This window comes from Aphelocoma coerulescens, chromosome 5 (assembly GCF_041296385.1).
Source record: "Aphelocoma coerulescens isolate FSJ_1873_10779 chromosome 5, UR_Acoe_1.0, whole genome shotgun sequence".
NCBI lineage: Eukaryota > Metazoa > Chordata > Aves > Passeriformes > Corvidae > Aphelocoma > Aphelocoma coerulescens.
Genome location: NC_091019.1, coordinates 26,567,981 through 26,592,574, shown reverse-complemented (window position 1 = coordinate 26,592,574; position 24,594 = coordinate 26,567,981). Strand labels below are relative to the sequence as shown.

The 24,594-nt window shown below is 42.9% G+C and overlaps 1 protein-coding gene across 10 annotated transcripts in view; it reads right to left on the bottom strand.

The window, feature by feature from the left end:
• TSPAN18 (tetraspanin 18) overlaps positions 1-24,594 on the bottom strand; it is a 131,058-nt gene that overhangs the window by 24,195 nt on the left and 82,269 nt on the right. For 7 of the 10 annotated variants that reach the window (XM_069017186.1, XM_069017189.1, XM_069017184.1 and 4 more), the window contains one exon: positions 2,877-2,966. Coding sequence is in view for 1 of the 10 variants with exons in the window: in XM_069017183.1 (XP_068873284.1) it covers positions 2,877-2,966; positions 5,616-5,649 (124 nt within the window). In the remaining 9 variants the exon portion in view is untranslated. The other 3 variants (XM_069017193.1, XM_069017190.1, XM_069017183.1) reach the window with 3 other exon arrangements.

The following is a 24,594-nucleotide window of genomic DNA, read 5'->3' as shown; positions in this document are numbered from 1 at the left end:
CAAGACCACACCCACTGGGGCTTTCAGATTCCAAAATTCTTCCGCTCAGGATGTGCAGATGAAACTCGGGGGCAATAATGTGAGGTCTGGGCTAGTAAAGCCAAGAACAAAGCATATCAGAGTTTCCACATCAGAAGAACTCAATGCAAGCTTCCAGAAAATGCCAGCCCACTGACCTGATCTGAGAAACAGGAGCTCTGAGCAACTGTTGCACTGCTGGAACTTAGAACTTGGAGAGACCCACACATACCAGCACAACACACAGGTTTCTGCTGGCTATCCAGCTTTCCAAACAGCACAGGCAAGGCCACTCTTTGGATCCTATGACTGCACTGATTCAAACAGGGCAAATCAACCAAAAGCATGATCTGATCTCTTATGAGGCACTTAAAACGTTTGGTGTCAGAGCTTGGGCACTCTAGCATATCTTACCATCTAGCTCGTATCTGCGGCGGTGCTCCAGACTTTGAAGAGTATGTAAGTAATGCTATTTACAAACAATGCAAGCAAAATGCAGATAATATGAGTTACAAATAACATAATTATGAATGCATTTGTGCCAACTACTGCCTTGCTAATTAGCTGAAGGTACCTGGAGTCCCTGATGACAGGCTTCATGGCTAAAATAACTGACATAAGGGGACAATCCTGACCCACAGAGATGGGCTTTCCTTCTACTTTTCTTTTTAAGCCATACACACAAAAAGCAAATCATCTGAGTTACTCCTACTACACACTGATACTAGTGTGATAAAAACTGAATGCATATGCCTTAATCTACCTTTTAAAAATATCTTCACTCCCCTCCTCCAGGCCCCAAATCTGTGAGAGATTAAATTCATCTCTGCAGGAGATATTTAATGCTAAGCAAACATTAACAGTCAGAACTGCAGAAGACAGCGGCTGACAGATGCTCTCCCTGGCTTGTCCCATCTCAGACCTCTGAGACATATGAGATGCATTTGTTTTTGTCTGAAATGTAGCTATAAATGTTCAGCTTTTTCTTAAGCACATTATTCTACATTTCTCTCTCCCCTATATCCCCCGTGAATTTTATCTTGCAAAGTGATGGGGAGGCTAAAAGTCCCCAGCAGTGTAGCCAGGAAACACAGCCCAGCTGCTGTAATCAGTTAGGAATAAAGTCTACTTTTTTAAGGCAATGCATTTTTTTGCTCTCCAGCCACTTCCTTCCTTCTGTCATTTGCTTTGCATGCCTTGCAGCTGCCTTGAACTTCACGTTTCTAAAGACAGCTGCTCAACCACACCCCTCAGAAAAGCTTCCAATTTTCTCTTTGCTACCACTGACATTTCCCTCAACCCCATTTCCCTGTAACACTGGATTGAAACCCACAGATTCAACTGTGGCTGCTCCTTTAGCTTTGCTTTGAAGATGGAATCACTGAAAAACTTAGGTTGGACAGGATCTCTGGATGTCACTTAGTACAAGAATCCACTGCCCCCAACCTGGGCCAATTCCAAATCTGATCCAACTTCGAAGTTAGAGCACACTGCTTAGGGTCACATTAGTTAAGTTTAGAATATCTCCAAGGACTGAGATTCCCCAGTCTCCCTGGACACCTCTTCCAGTGTTTGATGATTTTCCTTGGTGAAAAGATTTTTCAAAACAGCTGCCCAAGGTGTGTCTGAGTTACCTGGTGGCAAATGGAACAGGAGCATCTCATGGATGTGCTAGTCTTTCAGAACTGTCAGGAGCACCTTATCTTCACCAGTCTCAACCCTCACGTCTTCCGTATCTTATCACTACTACCCTCTACTGAAAACAAGTGTGTGAACCATTTTCCTTGCCCATCCCTAACATGTCACTGCAGACAATTCTTGTTTCAGCACATAAATTCAGACAGATTGCCCAACTGCTCGTCACAGTCTTCCCATCTCAAATACATGATAGAAAACACAGAATAACTGAGATTGAGAGAGATGTCTACAGGTCCTCTTGCCCAACCCTCATGCAGATCACTTTTTCAGTCACTACTCTTCTATCATATGATCCGTGTCTAACTTCTTTCAGCATAAATATCCCTTTGCTGTCAACATGCATGAAGAACTTGTCCACTGAACTGATGCTGAACTGTTGCTTCCTGTAAAACCTAAAAACGAGTTCTGCAGTACTTCCTACAAAATATTAGCCTGTGGTTTGAGGAGCAAATTATGTCGATTCACACCTACTTTCATAATCATTCACGATGTACCAAGTAAAAGCAGAAGATGTGTTTGAAGTTCTCCAGAACCAATGCCAGGCAGCCTTTAAAGGTATTAAAAAATAAGGACTAAATTCTCCTTCAAGTAAATGTATTGATTTCTAGACCCTCTCCCAGATACAACGTCACTGGAAATATCCCTGAAGCTCTAAGCCATACCAGTGGCAAAGGATCACCACCACTTGGCATTGCTCCATGGTGTCCTCTCCCCAGCAGTGTGGCAGGCCACCCTTCGGCTTGCAGGTGTGGAGACTTGGCTCAGCATGCTTGTCTTCCTTCCCAAGTACATCTCCCATAAGAGGATTTCTGTGTTCACTGTCTGCAAGCAGTGCTCAACTTTAAACCAAAGTGGTGGGATCTCCTAAGAGAACATATCTAACAGGAAGGGCCTTCCAGAAAATCCTCTCAGAGTATTATTTTCACACAGTCTGCTCCTCTAGATACAACAGAGATTAAGGGCAGTTTCATAAGGAGTTTCATAAGGAAGGATGACTTTCTGCAGTACCTTGCTGGTGATGCGGTGGCAGATGAGCTGTGTTTTTCTTACCCCCTCCAGCACACCATAGCTTAACCTTTAGGGCACCCTTAACCTGCCCTGACAGAGGTACAGAGAAAGTACCTGGCATACAGAAAGAGCAACCCATTAACAGCACTCACCTTTGCTAATCTTGGGACTTGAGGCACAGTGTGTCTTCCAGTGTTTAATTGTCTGTGTGTCCCATGTATCTCCCTCTATCCAAGCTTGTCCTGTAAGAGAAAAATATGCAATTACTGAAGAAGTCAATAAAATGCAATCATGTTAAATACACAGTTTATTAAAACACACCATCCTGATGAATATGCTCAGCCTAATTGCCACCTTAATTTAGTGTACATTAGCATTAATGAAGAGCTTTTAATACCCAGCAAGGGATTCAATTCCTCAGAATCTCTTTAACAATCTTTGGGGTGTTTTAAATGCCCACAGACCACACGTAAATCTATAGTCCCATTACACATGCACTTCATACCACAAGAGGACTAGATTAATACCAGCTGCACCTTCAGTATTTTATAGGAGGTTTAGACAAACTTTAATCTGCTGTGACTTTACAGCCCATTTGCTGGGAAAATGGAAAGGGCAGGAAGGAAGATGGAATGCACCTTTGGGAAGCGCAGCCATTAGGAGCAGCAGCATGAAATGTTGGGTGCTATCCCTCATTCTTCCAGCCAGCTGTCATGCCAAGTTGAGCAAACTATTTCCTTTGCCTCATTGTCACTGCCTGGGAAGCAACGACAGAGAGGAACAGCAAAGCCACAGCCCTGTCCACCCAAAAGCATTAGATATAATGGTGCAGGCAGAGGGACTCAGGTGCCCACTGCCACTGCCCTCAAGCTAACAATCAGAATTTTCTCAGTATGTTTTAATTTCTGCCCACACGATGCTAATGACAGCTCTTGAGTAGGCAAAGGTGAGGTGAGACTACAGACTAAGGTGCAAGGCACAGAGGTTTGACTCTTGCTTTCTCAGGACACCCTCTCCCAGATTGCTTTTCCCACCTATCTGACACAGCCCCAAGCCTGTATTGCAGGGCTGTGGGGAAGGGGTAGTCTTTAACTCTTCAAAGAGCACAACATGCCATAAGATCACAATACTCACACAGGGCTCAGCACTGTAACTCACTCACTTGTGCTTCACAAATGGTTTTGGCATACTCGCAGCTTTGCTGGAGCTGCTGCTTCCCTGTGAGGCACCAGATAAGTCACCTGGGTCTCTCCCTGCTCTCTCACTGCCAGCATTCCATCATGATTTCTGGAGTGGCTGCATTTAACATGTTGCCCACAAACATTTGTAAATGCACCTTTGAAAATTGCCTCCCATTAAGACTTCTGTGAGTAAAAGTCTATCCTTTGTTGTTGGCAGGAAGCGAACAAGGAGTTTCAAGGTGGCTGAAACTATTACAATATAAAACATAAATGAATATTCATAGACCTTTGGTTTTGCATTAATCCTTCACGTTTAATGTCCTTCCTCTGTCACTGAAAACCTACATCTCTAGATGAAGAGCAGTGATAGCTTCCCCTTTGAAATCCAGAGTGTACAAACATCTCTTGCCAATCCACCTGTCTGTGCTGTGAAGTGCTGAAGGCAGGAGCCGGGCAGTGGCTGAACTGCCCTACATTGCAATGCTGGGTACAAGGGCTGCCCTGGATCAGTACAGCTTTTCCACCAGTGTCAAAGTTCAGAGGGTGCTGTGTGACTGGCCGGGAGATGGCTGCAGCAGGTTCAGCACATCTGAAGAGGGCTCTGGAGAGAGTACAGCTAGGACAAGGGACAGTGCCTCACAGCAGAGACCCTGTTTGGCACTCAGAGCCCAGTGCCCACGCTGACCTTTATAGCTGTTTCTTTGGTGTGTAGGGACACTTCATCCTGTGTTTTGCATGTGTGATTGAGAGACAATTTCTTCAGCTGTCCTGTCCTGTAATGCCACTGTCTTAGGAGAGATGCTGCCAAGAGAAGATGGCTCTAACTTTAACGCAGAGATGACACTGTGCTATACAAACCTGTCATTAAGAAAATAACCAGAATAATAGGATTCCTGCTCCTACTGTGTCTGCATATAATTACATCCCTACAAGCCCTCAGAGGTCTGCCTGGGAGAGAAATTTTATTTTTTTATCCATCATAAGTCACAATATTTTAAAGAAATTACAGCACCCCAGAGAAGAAGAGTTTAAATGCTTCAGTAGGTACCAGCAGGTAGTGTGTCAGAAGGGATGAAAGACTGCATTTGGTGCCAAACAGCAGCAATGTTCCACCTTACTCTGTGGCCTTAAAGGGGAGGAAGTCCCTGCCAAACAGATTCTCTTTGGTTAATAGCTACGATTTTGTCATTAGGGAGAATTGCACAAAGTGCAAACTCACCATGCCTAATTGTGACTCCAGCAAGCTGATGCCTTTAATTACAGTCATTGAGGAAACACAGTAGAAGCTGGAGCAACAGCTGAGGCCAAGCCTCATCCTTGGGCTGGCCAGCTGTGGCTGGTACATTGTCCACAGCCACCACATCAACTCTCCTTGGCTTTGGCTTCTCTTCACATTGCAGCCCTTTGAGGAGCAGGGTTTGATGAAGGAAAAGCATCTAAACACGATCCTCCTGCTGGTATCATGCTGCAAGAAAGACAGCTGGAGCTCCAGAGCAAAGAGAGATGGAGCAGAGAGAGTCTGATACAGACAAAAGGCAGCAACTGAAACAAGAAATGAGTGGAGTGTGCAGGATGGAGAAGCAGGGCCTGTCTTTGTGAGAAATCCAGCCTCCTGCATGTTGACTAGATCAGGAAGGGTCACCAGATGAACCCCTTACAAGTGTCTTGCTTCGCAAGGGCTTCTAAGTACTGCCAGACCCCTGTGCTCACCACATTTGCAGGGTTGAGAGACACTTAAACACATGCCAGCCCATATATTCAAAGGAGAAGCTGAAGACAGAAGTCATGTCCTGCTGGATCTCTACATCAAGTCAGTGTTTTCACGGTGAAGGGTGAGGAGAAACATCTCTGTGGAAGCAGGATCAGAATAATTTCATTTCCTTGCAATGGCATCAGAAAAAAAGTGAAACACTTTTTGCTTTAGAACTGGACCTTGGCACAAGGTCAGCCCCGTGTGTTATCCTGTAACTATTGCTCCTACATAAATAACTAATTGTTCTGGAATTTCATAGCACTTGTGCAGCAGAATCGTTGCTATGACACAACTACATTACCACACGTAAATCCAATTAGGTCTCAAAGTGCACTGTGTAACTGTAATCGGCCCCTGTGGAGCAGCCATGAGACCTGCACAAGGCCATGCAACTGGATACTAAATTACAGTCAATCTACCTCCTCTTTAGTTGCATTAAAATGCTAATGTCACTGTAACATGGGCCCATTTACCAGTGATGACTGCCTTGCCTTGCAACACTGGAGTGAATGAGGCTGCTGCACTGCCTCAGAGCATTTAATTCCTCAGCACAGTTGAGTGAGCAAAGCCCTTAGGGGCATCTTATACCTTCAAACAGTAACCTGATTGGCTTTTATAACACTAAAACCATATGAGGCTTGTGACAGTGTTTAAATGAATCGGAGCTGCCTCCAAAACTACCCTAAGTTTCCTACACAAGCAGAGCAACTGGGTCCCATCTCATCCTGATTGCTTTTAACAAAAGCACATTTCTGCCACCAAAAGTCTGTGTGCATAAGAGCACATCAGTCTCACACAGGAGGAAAAAGAGGGCTGGACTGAACCCTCTAAATTTTCATATAAATAATGCCAGCTCTGCAACGAAACTACTAACACAACTCTTACCCTCTGTTTTATATTTGCAACTTTGCACAATGTGTGCATAGAACACATGAGATCATACAGAGGTAAAATCTCCCACACGTGCACAGACATTCAGAATGGAAATTCAGAAGTCCCAGAGCAGAACCAATTCTAAATATTGTAACGTTTTGAAAAGTGCTAGATTATGTGTTTGAAGTGCCAGCATGGCTTCGGGCCACAGGCTGCTCCACTTCAGCTGGTGCAAATGTGTGCACTGCACCATTCGAAACATGAACTGCCTGCTCACTTTGGCCCCTTCCCAAGCCAGGTTCCACAGGTAATCACATCTGGCTCTTTCATACAGCTTCTCACACACAGGCCCCAGCTGTCTCAGAAAAGAAGATCCTGCATACAGAACCAAAATATAGCCTGCAATGCTTTTAAGTTCTGTTCCTCTAAAAAAAAAAAGTCCTCAGATAGCTCACAGGTGTATTTTCCCTTGTATTAACTGCAGTACAATGGAACCATATGGTACCGATTGTCTGCCTTTCTAAACAGATGACCCAGAGATGACATGCACTGATAATATAAAAACATTAATTTTGTTTATTAGATGAGAAAACCAGGGCTAAAAGGGGAATGGAAGTGCTAAGCCTCCTGACCCCCAATATAGCTCTCTGCTCACCGGTCTGTACTGAGACCAGTCCCAAACCCATGAAAAAGCTGATCACTTCTGGCTGACAAGTTGCACTCTTTGCCAGGCATCTTCTGTCCCAGAAAGCTGTTATTTAACAAATCAAAAGGGAGGCAGCTAACTTTGGCCTCCTATTTCTGAAAGTATTTCTCTTCTGGATGGAATAAATGTCACCCTCCTGAGTGGATCATGGGGTTGCAGCACAAGCCAAGTGACATTAGCCACTGTCATGTCAGATACTGTCGAGTGTCAAAACACTCCATGCGCTTGCACAGCTCCAGGTGCTGAGGGGATTTAACACAAAGCCTAAATGCCTGCCACTTTTTCCCTGAGCCTGACACATCTCACCTTTACAACATGTGGCTCCTCGGTGCTCTTTTCTGTTCTCTTTTCCTATAGCCCTGCTTTGTTTGCAGCAAATGCCTCAGCAGTTTGTGGCATCCATGATGGTTTTGAGAGATGCAGGAATAAAGCTCAGGAACACTGGACAGTTGCTGTGGCAACCTTGTCCTCCTCAGACCATGATTTTCAATATTTTAAGAATTTTCCTGATACTTTGCAGGCTTCAGGGAAACAAGGCAAAGAACAAAAGTTATTTTAAAGTAAGGATGTTACCAAAAGGGATTAGTATAAGCCACAGGGCCTCATCCTATCAAAAAGATGATGATGTTGATGTCCTTAGCAAGAAAAAGAAGCCCCAGACTGTCTGAGCAGAGGCAGAGGCAAGGGGCCATAGGCAAGGGAATTTGAAATCTCTGCTTGTATCATCTGTTCTAACACAGAATGGACCTGCAGATCAATAGGTTAACTTCTTTTTATTGTGTTTATTCTCAGTGTTCTTTCATAAGGCAGAGGTGTAGAAAAACTAACCCACTGTTTAGGATCATTTAATTGGGGAAGAAATAACTTTAATTCCTTTTAAAAAAGAAATCCCAAACAGAACATTAAATGCATTAAATATTGTACAAAACAAACCCCAACAAAATACCAAAACAACAAGAAAACAACAAAAAAAAGATACCAACAAACAAACCAACCCCCCCACCAAACCAAAACCAGACCAAAACCCCAGAAAACTAACAAAATTCCCTGTTCAATTTAAGAGACTACACAGATATAAAAATAAAACAGTCAGTTTAGTCAGGTTTAATCAGTCTAGAAAAGCAAAGGTTAGGAAAAAGAACCTCTAAGAAAAGCAGATCTTAAATGAGGGATGTCAGTAGTACAAAATAAACCAGAAAATAATATTTCTGGAAATCTGAGAAGTGACATTATTTATCTGTTTCTGGTCATCTTTTAATTTTTTTAACAAGAAGAATAATAATGCATCCCAAAGTGTTATGGATTCTAAACATAATAGGATATTATAGGAAATGCATACATTTCACAAGCTATAGGTGCAATATGTGCAGGAAAACTTGAATGCAGCAAAAGACATGAGAAATTACCTAGGAAAGAGAGGCAAACCTGAAGTTCAATTTACCCTGCTTATAGTCAAACTGATACATATGTCATAAATATTCCATGTGCAAATCTAAACTGAGTTTCACTGTAATCAGCACTTTTAACTTACTCTAACACATAAAATTGCAGTTAATGTGGTTTGAAAGGAAAATGTGACTGATCTCAACCACACCTGTCCCAATTAAGGTACGAATGCCCAACTATTCAACATCTTTTGCTACAGCTATTTTTGATTTCAGATTAAGAGAAAGAACCATTGCCACAGCCCACAAGAGAGCTTCAGATGTTCTGCAGGAAAATAAATGAGAGTCAATAAACCCCATAATCTTGGCATACGTGTTTCTAAATGTTCTCTCTTCCTCCATGAGATGTATAATCTAAGTGCTCCAGCAACCATCAGGTTCCAGGCAGACAAAAGACCCCAAGCACAATTCATACGTAGATGGCAGGAGTAGAGGGACTGAGATATGAGCCAAGACTCAAAGGCTGGCTCCCAGCTGCTTTTGCTTTCCCAATGGATAACAGATATTGCATCAATACACACACTGTCATGCTAGTGATTTTGCTGCTCTCTTAACACCTCATTTTTCTCTCCATCTGAACTTATTTTGAAAGCATGCAGTTCACTGTCCCCTTCTCCTTTCTCTTCTGTCCTTACTCAGGGCATGGGAACCATGAAAGACTGCATGGCTGGTTATTGTTAATGCATTTGAAAGTGCAGGCCTTTAAAAGGGGGTTATTCTGGAACATGCCATGGTTTTCCTTGCTATTTGCACAGGCAGCTAATGATCATCCTAATAGCTTCTCTCTCTGAAGTCGTAATAAGCTTACAAATGAACCCATTCAGCACATATTAAAAAGCAAGGGATGCTCCTTTGATTACAGGCTTTATGGAAATCTCTGAATATTTGTTTTGTTGCTGCACAGCCACAATTAGGACATGCTGCTGGGAGCCGTCTCAGCTGCCAGAGCCGTGGGGCTTGGAGACACCTCCAGTGCCATAGCAACACAGCCACCTCTCCCCGCATCAGACACAGGGAGCCTGGCAGCCCTTCAGCCCAGGCAAGCAGCTTCAGCTCTTGCAGAAATTAAGGAATGAAAGGCACCTAGTTAAACTTCCTGTGCTGACGCCTCACCCGCGTTCCCGAAGCAGCAGGGACAGCCCCCGCGCAGCTCTCCCGAGGGAGCCGTCCTGCTGCGCCTGCCACGGCCCTGCCACGAGCACGGATGGGTCACACCGCCCCTGGGACACGGCTGCACAGCCCGCTCCGGGGTCTGGAGGCACCTGTTTCACACTGCAGGAAAACTGGGCAACAAGGAGAACACGGGCTGGGGAGACCTGAGGAGGCAGGAGCTTTACCTTGCTGAGGTGCCGCTATAGGGGAACTCGCTTCCATTGCCACTTGTAATAATTCCCCCTCAATAACCTCATCCTTCCACGTGTGGCAGTGGAACCAAATAACCTTACAGAAATCTCCTTACCACTTAACTGCTCAGAGGCTGATCTAAATCCCACTTATATTGCTGGCAGACAAACTCCTCCAAGGGAGGGGGTGGGGGGAAATTAAAGGATGTAAAAACCTGCAAAATTGGGGTTCTAGTTTTCATTAAGATTTAATCAAACATTCCACGACAGCCAAAAGCTAAAAGACCATACCTTTTTTCCCCTAAAGGAAACACTATGAACAATATACCCTCTTTCCCCAAATATCCTTATTTCCTGAGCACAGTGCAGTACTTGGGGAGTAATTTATTTTTGCAAACAAAATCAGCAGCTTACGTGCTGATGACATGGATCCAGAGGCTTTCAGACAGCCTCAGTGGGGTGACTTTCACCCACAAAAAGTATAACATCTCCTCTCACAAAGCTGGGACTCTAAACAAACTGCTTCTACTTTGCCTGAAAGCCAAGACCTTTGTATGGAACAGATATTTTCTAAATCTCCAGGAGACTGGCTGAGGTTAAAGCAGGTCAAACCATGTAATACAGATATCTTTGTGTTGATACTACCCACGGTGCCTATTAGGAAGGCCACAATTGTAAGAAACCTTTTCTCGTCAAGGATATTTAATACAGTGCCAGAGAGCCTCCCCAGGCAGTCTTTGTTTTAAGGTTTGTGAGCTTTGGGGGGAGAGGATTGTGTCTCTGATTGTGAAGTGGTCCAGGTTTTTAGCTCTGTTGTAATCTAAATAACACATTCCAGCAGCACTGGAAACTTCACTACCAGCATTGCTTGCAAGAGGCCTGGGTATAGCCTGGGGCAAAACCTGGAGCACCATCAATCATACACACACATAAAAACTGGCATGCACTCACAGGGTATCGTGAGGACTCTCCAAACTGAAGCAGCAAATTTAACTATGGAAATACTCCAGATGCTGATGAATTTTCTTTTACTCAGGCTTCACTGTTATTTTACCCACTAGAAGTCAGGACTTAGAAACTAAAGACATAAAACCTTTTCTAATTCAAACCAGAGGGGCTGCAATAATTACAAGTGCATCAGTGAATGATCAAGGCACAAGCTGGTCCCATGGCCTTAAATCAGTACAAAAAACAATCTGTAGATGGACTGGTGAGCACCTTCCTCTTCCCATCCAAAAGAAGCACAAACAAGTCTGACCCAACCCAGCAATTCTGATTTTGAAAGTCTAGTCAATCTTTTTAGAGACAACAAAACATTGTGATAAAACTAGATCTCCTATGAGGAACAGGACTCCACAGTCTAACTTTCACACCAGTCAGGGCTGGGCAGAATTCTGAATGCAAAATCACACCAGTTTTCAGTGGCTGGACCTCACTATACCCACGCTTTGCTATGTCTCTTTTCTTGATCAGCATGCAATTTGAAAGCAATGCTGCATTTCAGTTGGAAATCCCATATTTTAAAAGTATCAAAATGAGGTTTGCAGAGCAAAGAGCCAAAGCAGTCCAGGTAAAGGCTGAGAAAACATAGGAAACAACAGGATGTTCAAGCTCTCCTGAGCATGGAGAGACAACCCTTTGGGGACAATCTCCCAGTAAGCTGCAGATTTGCTCTGCATTAAGGACAAGAAAAGTTGTCTCAAGAAACACAGCATTTAACAGCTTCTTCTCCCATCCCTGCTGTCAGCATGGGGAAAAGAATCTTTCTGAAAACATTGTGGAGTCTTGCTGTGAAAACACATTTGACAATAAATTTTATGACAAATTTCATAACAAGATTTGTGGTTATCATTCCTCATGTCTGATGATGCATCAGACCATTAAAGACCATTTAAGCCTTAGATTGCTTTCCACATTAGTCTGAAAGCCCTTTATGAAGCTGTGTCCTTTATAAAGCTGATGTGGCTTAGCTCTGGGATACCCAGCAAGTGTCCTGGGCAGCTTCTGTGGTCTCCTGGCTAGTGCTCAAAGCACTTCTATAGTTCCAGTTCTGCTAACATCTCTCACAGAAACTCACAGACATCAGCAAGTCATTTCAAGCTGGTGTTCATCATCCTCCCCCTCTCCCTGTATTTAATATAATTAACAACAACACTTATCTGCCACCCATGGAGTCTTAGAGGTTTAGTTCAGTACCCTATGAGAGTGCCAGGCTGCCTGTACTGAAAACAGAACCCAGAAGACAGTGTTCAAAATATTGTCATTTTGAGGTGAAAACAAGTATTTTGAATGACTGCCACTATTTTTTAAAACTTCTCAGGTACAAAAGCCCAGGTGAGGTCCTTCATATGGACCAAAAAAGGTCAGATTGTTTGCACTCCATCTTTGCCACGTTCCTCACAACAATGTGCCCAAAACTGTAGAAATAACCATTTAGAGCTGATGTCTCCGAAAATGTTCTCCTGCAGCCCTCAAACAAACAACTCCTGTAAGTTTCCTCTACAGGTTCACACGAGGAAATTTCTCACTAGGAGAATCCCAAGCCAAGGATCTCCTGATGAAGAGAGACAAAGCAAGCTTTGAAATATTAAAAGTAGATGTTGTCCACAATGCAGTTGAGGTTCCACACTGACCACCTGGATGGTGAGAGGTTGGATCCCAGGCATTGCACATTGGAGGGGAGGAGCATTCTGGTTACAATCTGAGGGCCACTGCCAACTCAGTGTGCTTTGAAACTCCACAGCCCACAGCAGCACCCTCCCTGCTGTTTGCCATTGACAGTGGCGTGAACCAGCTCTTCCAGGGGCCAGCAGAGACGTGAGGGCATTTGGGGTCAAGGGCATTTGGGGTCAAGGATCAGTATCCTGGAGGCCCCACTTGCTAATAAGGCATGGGGACTGGATGTGGGGACATTTTTGGAAAATCAGAAGTAGCTCAGGAACTAAAGTTTTCCAGTCAGTACTGTGTCAATCAAGAATTTGAAGCAGACACTTCCAATAATCTGATACTCATAGAAAAGCTACAGTGCAAAACTTCCCCCAGTAAGGGATCAACTACTTGCATCCCTTGGAAAAACAGGTTTGTTCTTATACCTTTTGGATGAAGCACATTAATGTGGACACATGATGCACTCATGTAAATTTGCCTTCCAATATTTCTGTTTCTGTTTATTTGCACCAGCCTCCTCCAGCTCAGAGCCCATACTTAACCTCCATCCTTTCAAGCTGTGCACCCAGGTGCTCTAGAGGTGAGTGCAGCATGACTCTGATGAGATGGAATATGAAGTACCAGAGATGCACAGAGAAATATGAGAGGCAGGAGATGCGCTTAGGGATCTAGCATTTCGATAGGCTGTGCTCCTTTTCTGAGCCTGCACACTCCCTATGGGCAAGTGGAAAGCAGGTGATGATGCTGGCCCACTGTGGAAAGCCCTGCAAAATAGCTGACTCGGTTTGTCCTTCAGCAGTTTTGCTGTTTAAATACTCCAAGTCATTGGAGCTGAGAACACCTCATCAGCAGAGCCAAGCTCCCCCCTTTCAGCCCCTTGAACCCCAGAAGAGTGAGCACACTGAGATGTGCAGGCTTTCCCTGAAGTCTTGCAGCTGCTGAAACAAGCATGGGCTCACCTTGCCCTGACTGACTGAACCGCCCACCCTCCTCTCCTCTGAGCAGGGGCTTGTTTGTACTTCTCTTTCTCATCCATTCCACTGCTTCAGATTTTGAGAGACTCTATTTTACCTTTTATTTCCTAACTTTCCCTCTCTTCTGCAATGCATGATGTTGACACTGTTAGCTGCGCCATATATCTCATACCGTATTAATCTCTTTTGTCATCTGATTTTTGCACAGGAGTTGTCATTTAGAAAATCTGATTTTGCTCAGAAGCATCCAAACAAATCTGTGAGTCAAAAAGAATGGATGAGAGAATAAAAGCAAGTGCCAAGCAAGCTCCCATTTAAGCACTTTACATATCCTGTATGAAATACCAGCTCCTAAAATTCTTTTTTCTGGTGAGATGACATCTCATACAATATGCTATCTTTCCATTATCCTGGGGTGACATGGCTCAGGTCTCTCAGCTTGTACTTATCTGCTGCTTTCTCTGCTATCCTGGGAAGATCACAAATGAATTAGGTGACTCCAAAGCATTTTGGAGTAAAATCCAGGATATCCCTCTGGTAAAAATATGTAGTCAGAGGTGACCAGATAACTGCAGTCTATCAATACCAACCCAGGGAATTCATTTCTGTAAATCAATGAAATACTGCTAAATCTATACCAAACACCCAGAATAATGACTTTCTCACTACTTAAGTCTAAATCTTTGCTATTGGCTCAGTGAATATGAAACTACTCCTTTCAACTGGACCAATAATTTGGTCTGGAGATTTTAAAAAAAAAATAATTCTAGGACAGGATATTCCTTTCATGTCAGAACTCATTTAACCATTTAACAAAAAAAATTGATCACACTGGTGGGTATAGTAAAAGCTATCAACCTACAAAATAAACTGATTTTAATTAAGGCACTGATGTGCTAGGGTTTGGCTGAAGACTTTGAATATCTGCTTCAAGAAGTATGATACATTTATATGAGTCATAGGCAAGATTGGGAGGAATTTACTTCACACACTCATTTTTTTAAGGGCTGAAAATGCAGGATTTAGTTCATGAAGGCAACTTTAAGTTACCACCTGTGGTTATTACCCCAGCTTTGCTTGGAGACCTGCATTTTACAGCCTAGCTGTAGTGGCTCATTTAAACGAGGGAATTCGCCTGGGGCAAAGGGTGCTTAACCTCGATGGGTTTGACAATATCTCCAGTCAGACTGTGCTTCATTTTCCCAACCACACAACCAGACCATGGCCTCATCACGGAAGCAGCTTCTGCTGCTCTGAGCAAGGCCACATTTTTCTTGTTGAAATAAAGTGATATGTCATGATTCTGTTCCCTTTACAGCACCAATTTCTTTCTACTGTACCTGAAGGCTTAGTGAGCAATTTAATAGAAACTTTATAATGTGGGTGCTTTTTTTCCTTCTTAAAGGTAATGTATCTATCCTTTTTGTCAACAGATCAAACAACACCACAAAAAATTGTTCTTTCCCAAAAACTGGAGTAAACCATATTGCAGTGGGGATACTGCTACTTTAACTATGCAGCTAAGAGTTCAACTAGCAACCCTGCATAACATAGGACAAGGCTCCTTAGCTTCTGTCCCTTTCATCCAATGTACAACAAGAGTTCCTAAATCAATAAGCTTACTCCAAACCCTGAAGAAAAGCACCATCAAAAGCCTTTTTGCCCCACTGTTTTAAATACAGGCACTTTAAGCTTTCCATGGCCACTAAAAAAAGGTCCACGGAGGTCTGACCTGTGAATGCATTACTCTACATATTAAATAAAGAAAGTAGTATTTATTACAAAGCTGAACAGATTCTGTGACCACCACAAAATGAAATAGGCCCTTGAACTACACAGTTGAGAAAATAGACAGAGGCATAAAGAAAATACACTAAACAACAGTTAAAATCTACCAACCTTTCCCCAGCTCATCCTCCAGGTAAACACGAGCAGAGACAGACTTCCCACAGCCCCAGAAGCCAAGTGCCTTGTCCCAGCCCCAGCTGAGCCCCAGGTGTGAGTGCTAGGATCCTCAGCCAGAACTCACAATGATCAGCTTCCGCAGAGGGCAAATGTGACTCCTGGGCCAAGCACAGTTGTGCTTATGCTCGGAACTGCTTCAGGGGAAACGAGAGAGCCACCAAGCTGGAAAGCTGGGACAGCGCTGCTTGATGACTTTTCTCTTAAGAACACGCTGCACCCATTAACACCTGTGGCATGTTTCCTTACAACATGAAGCTCTACTGAAACCCAGGTGACGTTGTAAAGAGTGAGCAAAGGAACTTCCAAAGCACGCTTGGATGCCTTACACTGTTACCTATCCAATGCACCTTTTACAGGGCACCATCCTGCAGGAGGGCAGCCACTGGCATTTTGACGGGTTAAATGAGAAATGCAGTGTCTGTAGCTCGAGGGAGTGAGGTATGGACATACTTCTGTGTTTGCTTTTAGTATTATGCAATATGCTAGGGAAGGATGGGGTTTTCTTGTCAAGGACACACCACAACTTACCCTTTCTCTTCTCAAAGCCCTAACGTTATTTTCCAAATCAGTTGGTAGCATACTCAGTCAATCTAGTGATAGGAACTTCTTCCTAGATGGCTCCAGCCAACAAGCACCTGGGAGTTACAGGTTGTAAGAAATCAGATTGCAACTAAGCAGTATTCAAAGGGGCACTGCACTGACAATCCCAGAAGTATGTAATAGATCATCTGGAAGAAAAATGCACTTTTTGCCCAGTACACCACCTGAGTTCACCACATATGTCCATGGCAAAGGAAATGGACTGCAGAGGAGTACACCCTACCCTCATGAGTGTGTGACACCACCTAAGGCAGGCTCAGGGCTCACAGGGAGGGCTCCAGGTTTCCAAATCAGTCCTGAAAAGCCAGTTTCCATGAGGACACTGACCTGCTGGGCAGAGGTTAGTGGCAGGGAAGTGCCATCACTCACAACAGCAGGATAATAAGACAACCTCTACATTTTGCAGCCTCAATTCTTCAGCAATGCTGGTTTTCAAAATACCAAAGATACTGGGTGCAAGGGGAATGTATTTTTTTGTGTTTACAGCTTCAAACAAAAGCACAGTGACAGGAGCTCTACAGACCTTGGATATTACATGACCTACTCAAGCACTCAGGCCCTGAGTTCTTTGTCACAAGGTCTGTGTTCAGAACAAAGCCAAGTCCATTCAGCTCCACTTAAGTGACTCTACTAGCATTCATTAAAAGGACAGTACAAGGGACAGCAAATGGTTTGCTAGCAAAGACTGACTCTGAGGTGCACTGTGAATAGAGGAGAGGTAGCATAATTACATTACTAAGGTGACTGAGGTCACTGCCACATTGTTGTTCTCCCTTTAATTTAAGCAAAAATAGTGTAAGGTGGCCATAATTGGAGAGAGGAAAAAAAAAAGACATGAGAAACTGCTCTGCTTTTGGATGAGTCTGACTGCATGATTATAGGATGTTGGTGATGTCTGAGAGGGAGCTACTGAATATTTAACCTTAGAAATGGAAGCTTGGTTGTCTCTTGTCCTGTTAACATCCACACGTATCTTCCATTAGCTCTAATTAGGGCTAACAGGGTGTTCACTAAGTATCTCCATAATTAATGTTAATAGTAGTTACAGGCAAACGTTGATAGAGGATGAAATGCCAAGGTTCTTCTCCAGGGTTAAATACTCAGCAGTCTGTCTGTCTCTCATTTCCATTTCCTCCTGTAGCAGCTCTTTAATCAATCACACGGATCCCAGACAACCTTACGCACCGAGTCTTGCAACAAGAGACACGTGCAGCCATAAGTAACAGCACATGCTGTTATTTATACAAAATATAAATGCAGACACACAATACCTGACACATAAGGCTGGTTCAAGCCCGTATGTTCACTGCCGTACAGATATTCCAACCATTGCTAACAGCACAGACTGATACATCCCTTTTTCCCTCAAGATGCCCAGGTTTCACAGGGAAGCAATATTATTTCTATCATACATTAAGATAAGTAATTTTTAATTAACAAGCCAAAGAGTAAACAGGATCACAGGAACAACCTCAATTATTCTTATTAATGCCATTATGCCACCTTTAGTTGATAGACTATACTATATTTCAGTATAGGTTATTAAATCAGAGGTTATTAACAAACCATTTAATTTGTAAATGAGAACAGAACAATTATCAGCCATAATTAGAACACCTATAATAATGCACCTTCTATTGTGCTTCTGGATCAAGCCCTGAGCAGTAGTTCATGGAAAAATTGTTAGCAGACTGCTTCCAGTCAGGGGTCATTTGCTAGCACAAAGTCTCACTCTCTCCTATCCCATCATAAGTGGAGAATCTTCATTAGAGTTGTGCAGCTCTGCAGCTGAGTAGATTTATAAACTGCCTTTAGTTGGGAATGTATTTATAAAGCCTCAGGGAACCATAGGACTACTCTGCTGTTTTCCTCAGGAGCTGCAGATACAATTTGTAGAAACCTTAGGATGTTGAAGCCTTTGCCAGGGATGTCTCAAAGGGGCAAAAAGCATCAGAAGAGTGATGGGAGAGCCTGTGCAGGCAGCCAGGAAGGGAGGAAGGACCAGGACAAAGTCCCACTGGTGCTGGTGGTTGGAGCCAGACACGGAGCTGCACTAGGGGAAAATGTGACTCAGGCATCTGAACCCTCCGTGCGCCCTGTTGCTGACAGTCACTGGTCCTCGGGCGCTTTGGGGCAGCTCCAGGCACACAACACACACAGACATGAGTCCCACAGAAAGGAATAGGTGTTCTCTGTAGGGTGAGGAAAAAAATCGATTTGTATATTTATCAACTCACCTACACTGGTCCCATGTTACATTAAAGAGGAGACGGCTCCCACGACTCTTCTTAAATCAGAACTGGAGAGGTTGTGGCTTTGTTATGTGAAAACAAACTTTTTTTTGCTTGCCTTGTTTTCTGCCCTGGGGAATTAGTGATTCAGGCAGGATGCAGAAGACTCAGGGGGATTTATTTTTCATCATGTTTAAGGAAGGCTTTTTCTACCAGGCATGAAGGCTTATTAATGCAGCTCTGCTCAGTACTAGACTTTAAATAAATCAATTTTCCCCTTCATTTTTCTTCATAAGTTTATGGGGGGAGCATGGGGAAGTCACTGTTCAGGAAAGCAAGGGATATGAAGCACAGAAGGCACTATCTGAGGCATTCTGGCTCTCTGCAACGGGGTCAGAGCCAGCTACCCTTCTGATGCATCTCCCTTTGCCACTCCTTTCTCAGCCCTTCTAACAAGGGGGAGGATCTCACACAATGCCCAGGACAGTCCCACTCTGGGCACCCTCACACTGCTCTTTTTGTGGCACTCAGTGCCTGTACCACATCCTCTTCTTCTGGTTCCACATTTCACCCATCTCCTCTGACAATACATCCATGACTTGCATTGAAGCACCCACTTCACTGCTGGATCCTTGGAGTCCGCAACTTTGTGAAAGAGGAAAGTGTCTGTAGGGTAAAAACCTTCCCATTTTCTTGGTCAGGTACTTTGCTGTATCCAGACAACTTTTCTCAGAAATGGAATAAAGAGTATTCTTTACAGAGCTATAGGACCAGCAAATATTTTAGCTGCAGGCATTCTACCAAACACAGAATGTTTGTCCCCAAATAATGGGTTGCTTTCAATATATTTTGAATATCCATGGAATGCTGTTTTTCACAATCACCTAAAACAGTGGAAATACATTTAACAGAAGCAGAACCAGGAATGGCCAGAACTCAGTATCACCTGTTACAACACTGGTCCCTTTTCCAGCCAGCTCATACTCTTGGCATTTAGAAATGCACAGTGGAAAAGAAAATATAGTCAGTAAAAGTAACACTTGTAAAATTGCATTTTAAAATCAGGGTGCTGTAAAGCAGCAGCTACAAAACAAGCTGAAATCCTAAGCAATGAGTTGTCTAGACATTTTTATAAGAATTGCAGTGAATGTTGAGTAAGTGTTCAAGGAAATCTGAGTTGATTGAAACATCTGACTACTCTGTATTTTAACTGGATGGCTGGTGCTGCTTCAGCGTCTTGCCAGCAGGATGAGAAGGATATTAAAATAGGGAGCAGAAGGGGATCAGCCAAGAGCAGTGATAGGATAGTTCATCTCCTCTTCATTATTACTTAACTTAGTGAGGATGTTCTCTGGTTGTGTTGGATATCCAGTTAATTTTATCCAGGTCTCTACAAAGCACAAACCCATGTTGGCAACATAGGTAGCACAAAGAGACGGATCATGTCTGAAGGAATTTGCTCTCACTGGATTTTTTTCCTTTTCCCTCAGCACAAACAGAGAAATAGAAAAAGGTTTGAACTGAATATTTTCTGTAAGACAGCTTAGCCAGAAGCTGAAAACATGAGCTCTGAGGTGTATTTTCTAACTCTAAATCTTTGTCTTTTTTTGCATTCTGATGCCAACTCACAGCTTTACTTTTCTATTTAGCTAAAAAGAGACTGGCTTCTAGTGCAAACTGTGTGCAAGTGGGACTTTGCACAGTGAAATCTTATGCTTATCTAGGGCTGTTGACATATGAACTACTGATACATGAACAGCTGGTTAGTTTCTGATACTACACAAAATGGAACTCAAACCATCTGCAAATGCGACTGTCTGGACAGCATTACTGGTGTTACTGAGTTTGGGGGAACTACTTAAGAGCTAAAAGCAACCACCGAAGTAATCTACATCCAGAAGCCACAAAAATGTATTTATTTTCTTCCTCTCTCTAAATTAAAATAAACCCCAATTATAATCATCCTAACCATAACACTTCAGTTTGCAAACACTCTCAAAGCTGCAGTGGGCAATAAATCAGACATGTCACTTCCAGCAATTCATCTCTGGAGCTGGTTGCTACATGGCCATAATATATAAAGAGGCTTCTTCCTGGTGATCCTCAGAGCCAAGATTCATTTTGTTGGCTCTTCTTTAAACAAACACTCCTGTATATTGCAGTTCAATCTAAATTTATCATTCAATCCTAATTATTTTCCCCTAATCAGTGGTTTGAGGGTGACTTTGGTTCTGATAGGCTGATTCACTCATTTAAAAAATTAATTCAGTTAAGCCGACTCCAAATGTATGTGCATGATGTCTCTGCTGCATTAACTCATCATCATCACGTAAGTCACACTGAAGGCAACTGAGACCTTCTGTTTTTCAGGCAAATTGTCTCAAGAGAACGACAATAAACATCAATAAGGGGCAAAAGAAGCTCCTGCAATGTCATGAAAGAGCAGCAAAATGCACAGAGGTTCTGTCCAAACACAGCTGTAGCATCCCATCCCTTCCACGTCACTCAGAAGGATACAAGAGCATTTTCAATAAAGTAACAAGAAGGTTTATATGTCTTTGATGTCCCACAGCTGGAGGGAAAGACAGCAGTTTACTAATCCTGTACCATTTCCCTTCCATTAGTTTAAGTTTTCAATTTTGGATGGTGCTAAATTTAGAAGGAGGGGTTAATTGTTTAACCTTGGAAAAATAATTATGCTTCTTTTGGTGCTGCCTTTTGGCCTATTTCATATTTTTAGCTGCCCAAAGGATTTAAAGCTCAATGCAATGATAAACTCTTTAGTGGAGACTGTACCTTTGGATTCACTAAACAATAATCTGAGACTAGACTTCAGATCTTTATATATTTTGGACCTGCCTGCCTGCCTTGTGGAAAAAACATTTATTTGAAACAAACCTTGAAATTAGGTTTGGTTTTTTTCATTTCTATTTTGTTTGGGGTTTTTTTTTAATCCAGTGTTTCAATACTGCACATATTCAATTTAATTTCCATTCCAATTGCTACTGTTACTTGGCTAGAAGAAGAGGTGGTGTGGCATAGCTAAATCTGGTTTCAAACAGATTTTTCAAACAATTTTTCAATCAGAATTTCTTGCAGTTCTATTTGTCTTCCTATATGTTGTGAGCTATGAGGGTTTTTTTTCCAGTAGAGGTAGTTGAGTAGTGATAATTCCTTACACTCTCAACAAAACTGGTGTTCAGCCCAGACTTGTCATTCACACAGATCTGCACAGAGATAAGAATTTCAATCTCCATTCTGGTCACTGTCATTTCAAGTTCGTCGATACTAATATGGTTCCCAAAAACGTTACTCCACTCATCATTTCAGCAGGAACCAGAGAGCACAGTCACTCCTCCCATCCAATTTTCACTCCAGAAATTACACAGGCCTTGTACATGTTGTCTCTACTAGGAAAAAAGAAAAAATCAGGGAAGAGAAAGGGATGTGCTTTCCCCCTTTTAAACAGGAAAATTTATGTGGTATAAAGTGCTTAATCCAACAGGTTGTTGGGATATTAATACTAAAATTTGATTAAGAGATGGCATTTTATTGATACCCCTTGTTAGCATATACTTGGGTGATCTAAGTAAACAATCTGGTAAAACACCTACCAAATTTATTTTTGAAGGCATGAGGAAGAGAGAAATAAACAATTTATATGACCAAAAACCCTGTACTAAAGTATAGCAATTTTATGTCTAACTTCACCTTCAGCAGAGAGAAAAGGATTTGTCATTTCTAATTACAATAGATACTAGGCTTCTGTGAATAGCTATTTACTGACAATCAGTGGCTTTGTGTGCATATTTTCATACATATATATGTATGTATATATGTATATTTATACACACACAGAGCCAAGACAAAGCAGATTCACCTTCAGCCCAGCCTCTCAACAGTTGCTTCACAAGGAGTCTCAGTGAGCCCCATTCTTCATCCTCTGACACTCTTCACACATGCATAAATAGAAGTACAAGGTGTGGACTGCAACATCAGAGCAATACGCTTGTGTCGCCAACCATTCGCACTCGCTTTGCAGAGAGGCAAATACCTTCATAAATAATATTTTCTAAAGGCCTGGGAAAAATTGCTCCACTTTTCCTGACCTTCTGCTGTGTGTCTTGAAACCCTTCAGGTTTTCAGACTTCTAACAGTTTTGTTTCTAATATCAGTTCAAAGTTTGGTGCTGTCCTCCCTCAGCAATAAAGACGAGCCAATCTTCAATGTGACTTTGCCCTGGTGTTCATTTCCCCACCACACACACTTCATTATACTAATTTGTTTTCACTTATTAAAGTTGAATGTACATATTCTTAGATCAGGTAGTATTTCTGTCGTAAAAATTGACTGTGCTTTGAGCAAGAGGACCCTGATTCCTTATCTGAGATCTTTCATGGTCTCTCAGTCTAAAGGTTAATTACCGCTACTGACACAGTTCCTAAGTGCTGTTTGAAATAGCACAGTGCTCTACAGATATATACAGCAAACCCCATAGCATTGCAATATGAAATAGTCCACATTTAAACTAGCTGAGCTTAAAAATTATTTTTGACTACTGTCAGTTAGTGAAGTTTATAGACATTTACACATGTGCTGTACAACAGGGCGTCCTACTAACGATGAGCTTCATGTGCTCAGCAAAGGAGAGAGGAGAACGTTGCTGCCCTGCAGTCAGCATAGTCCCCTCTGAACACAAGAAAAATGCATGACTTGGCCAGTCACTGTCACCAAGCAGTGATGTGTACGAACTGCAAAGAGCATTTTCATGTTTAAGATGAAATAATTTATTTTAAATATTCAACAGTCTGTGCCTTCTTCATATTGTACTCCCAGGGTCTCAACTCACAGACTCTGATTCCATGTTGCCAGGAAGGCTACTTGTCAGCAGTTGTAGTGTGAGCAACAGCAGGAGGCTCAGAACAAGCACGTGAAATAAAGTGCATACGCCAGGGACAGCACAATGGCTGGTTTGCTAAGTGGCACGAAGCGCTTCGCCCTGCGGGAGCCCTCACATCTCTGCACTGAGCAGCTGGGTTGCACTTTTCTCCTATCAATAATAATGATAAATAACAATAACAGTAGCAAAGTGAAAGGAAACTCTGAGCTTACAGACTGCATTGGGTGGACTTCGTGCTCCTGCTTCCAAGTGCACAAGGATTACTTTGCCCACCTCTCCCCCCACAACCTCCACTTTCGCAGGGCTGGCTGGGGGCCTGAGATGCAGGACTACCCTGTATCCAGGCAACAGGCATCCCTGAAGCTCTGCAAACCCCTGCAGTGCATGGGAGGAGAAGCTGGGACGGGTACCTTCCCAGACTTCATGGAATGTGGTGTAGAGGGAGCTTTTCCTGTTTTAAAGAATAAAGCCAGAGAGTAAAGCAAGCTGCCAAACTACTTTCTGTCAATGAAAGCATGTTCCAAGGTCTCCCTGGGGCTGCCTGGTCCCCCTGGGCTGCCTGCTTTCCCAGCACTGCTCACTGGGAAGGTGCAAAACTTACTGTGACCTTCTCTTTTCTTTCTCAGTGCTGTGTATGTTCTCTCCTAGGTACACCTCTTCCTATGCAGGAATTTTCCAGATTTACTAGCCATTTACATCCATAGGCAGCAGTCTCAATTCCTGGGGCCATGGTTTGGCCAGGAAAAACCTACCAATGTCATGATTAATGGACATGCACCCCCATAACCAGGCTTCAAAGACAGTCTGTGGGAAGAAAAGATCAGTTGAGAACAGGTGATTCATCAATTCTTATATTCCAAAAAAGTTCTTCATTGGTAAAAGGATAAACTTCTAGAGCCAGGGAGATGAGTGGGAGTATTTACACTGACTCCAGTGGCATCCAGATTTCATACACAGTGCCTTGGGCAGGTTTACTCATGACACTGTGTTCCACTCAGTTTCCAGCTTCAGCTGATGCTGAGAGAGACTGGGGCAATCTGACAGAGATTTCATATTTGAGGAAAGACCAAAGAACACCATGAGCGAAGAAAGTTATAGACACAAACCTGCTCCCTGAGCATCTTCAATTCTCAGATAATCTACAGGCCACTGATATTCAAAACACAAATTGCAGAGGAAGAAGTTATTTGACAAAGAACTGGAAAGATACTTACAAGAGCTTCTGTAGTGTT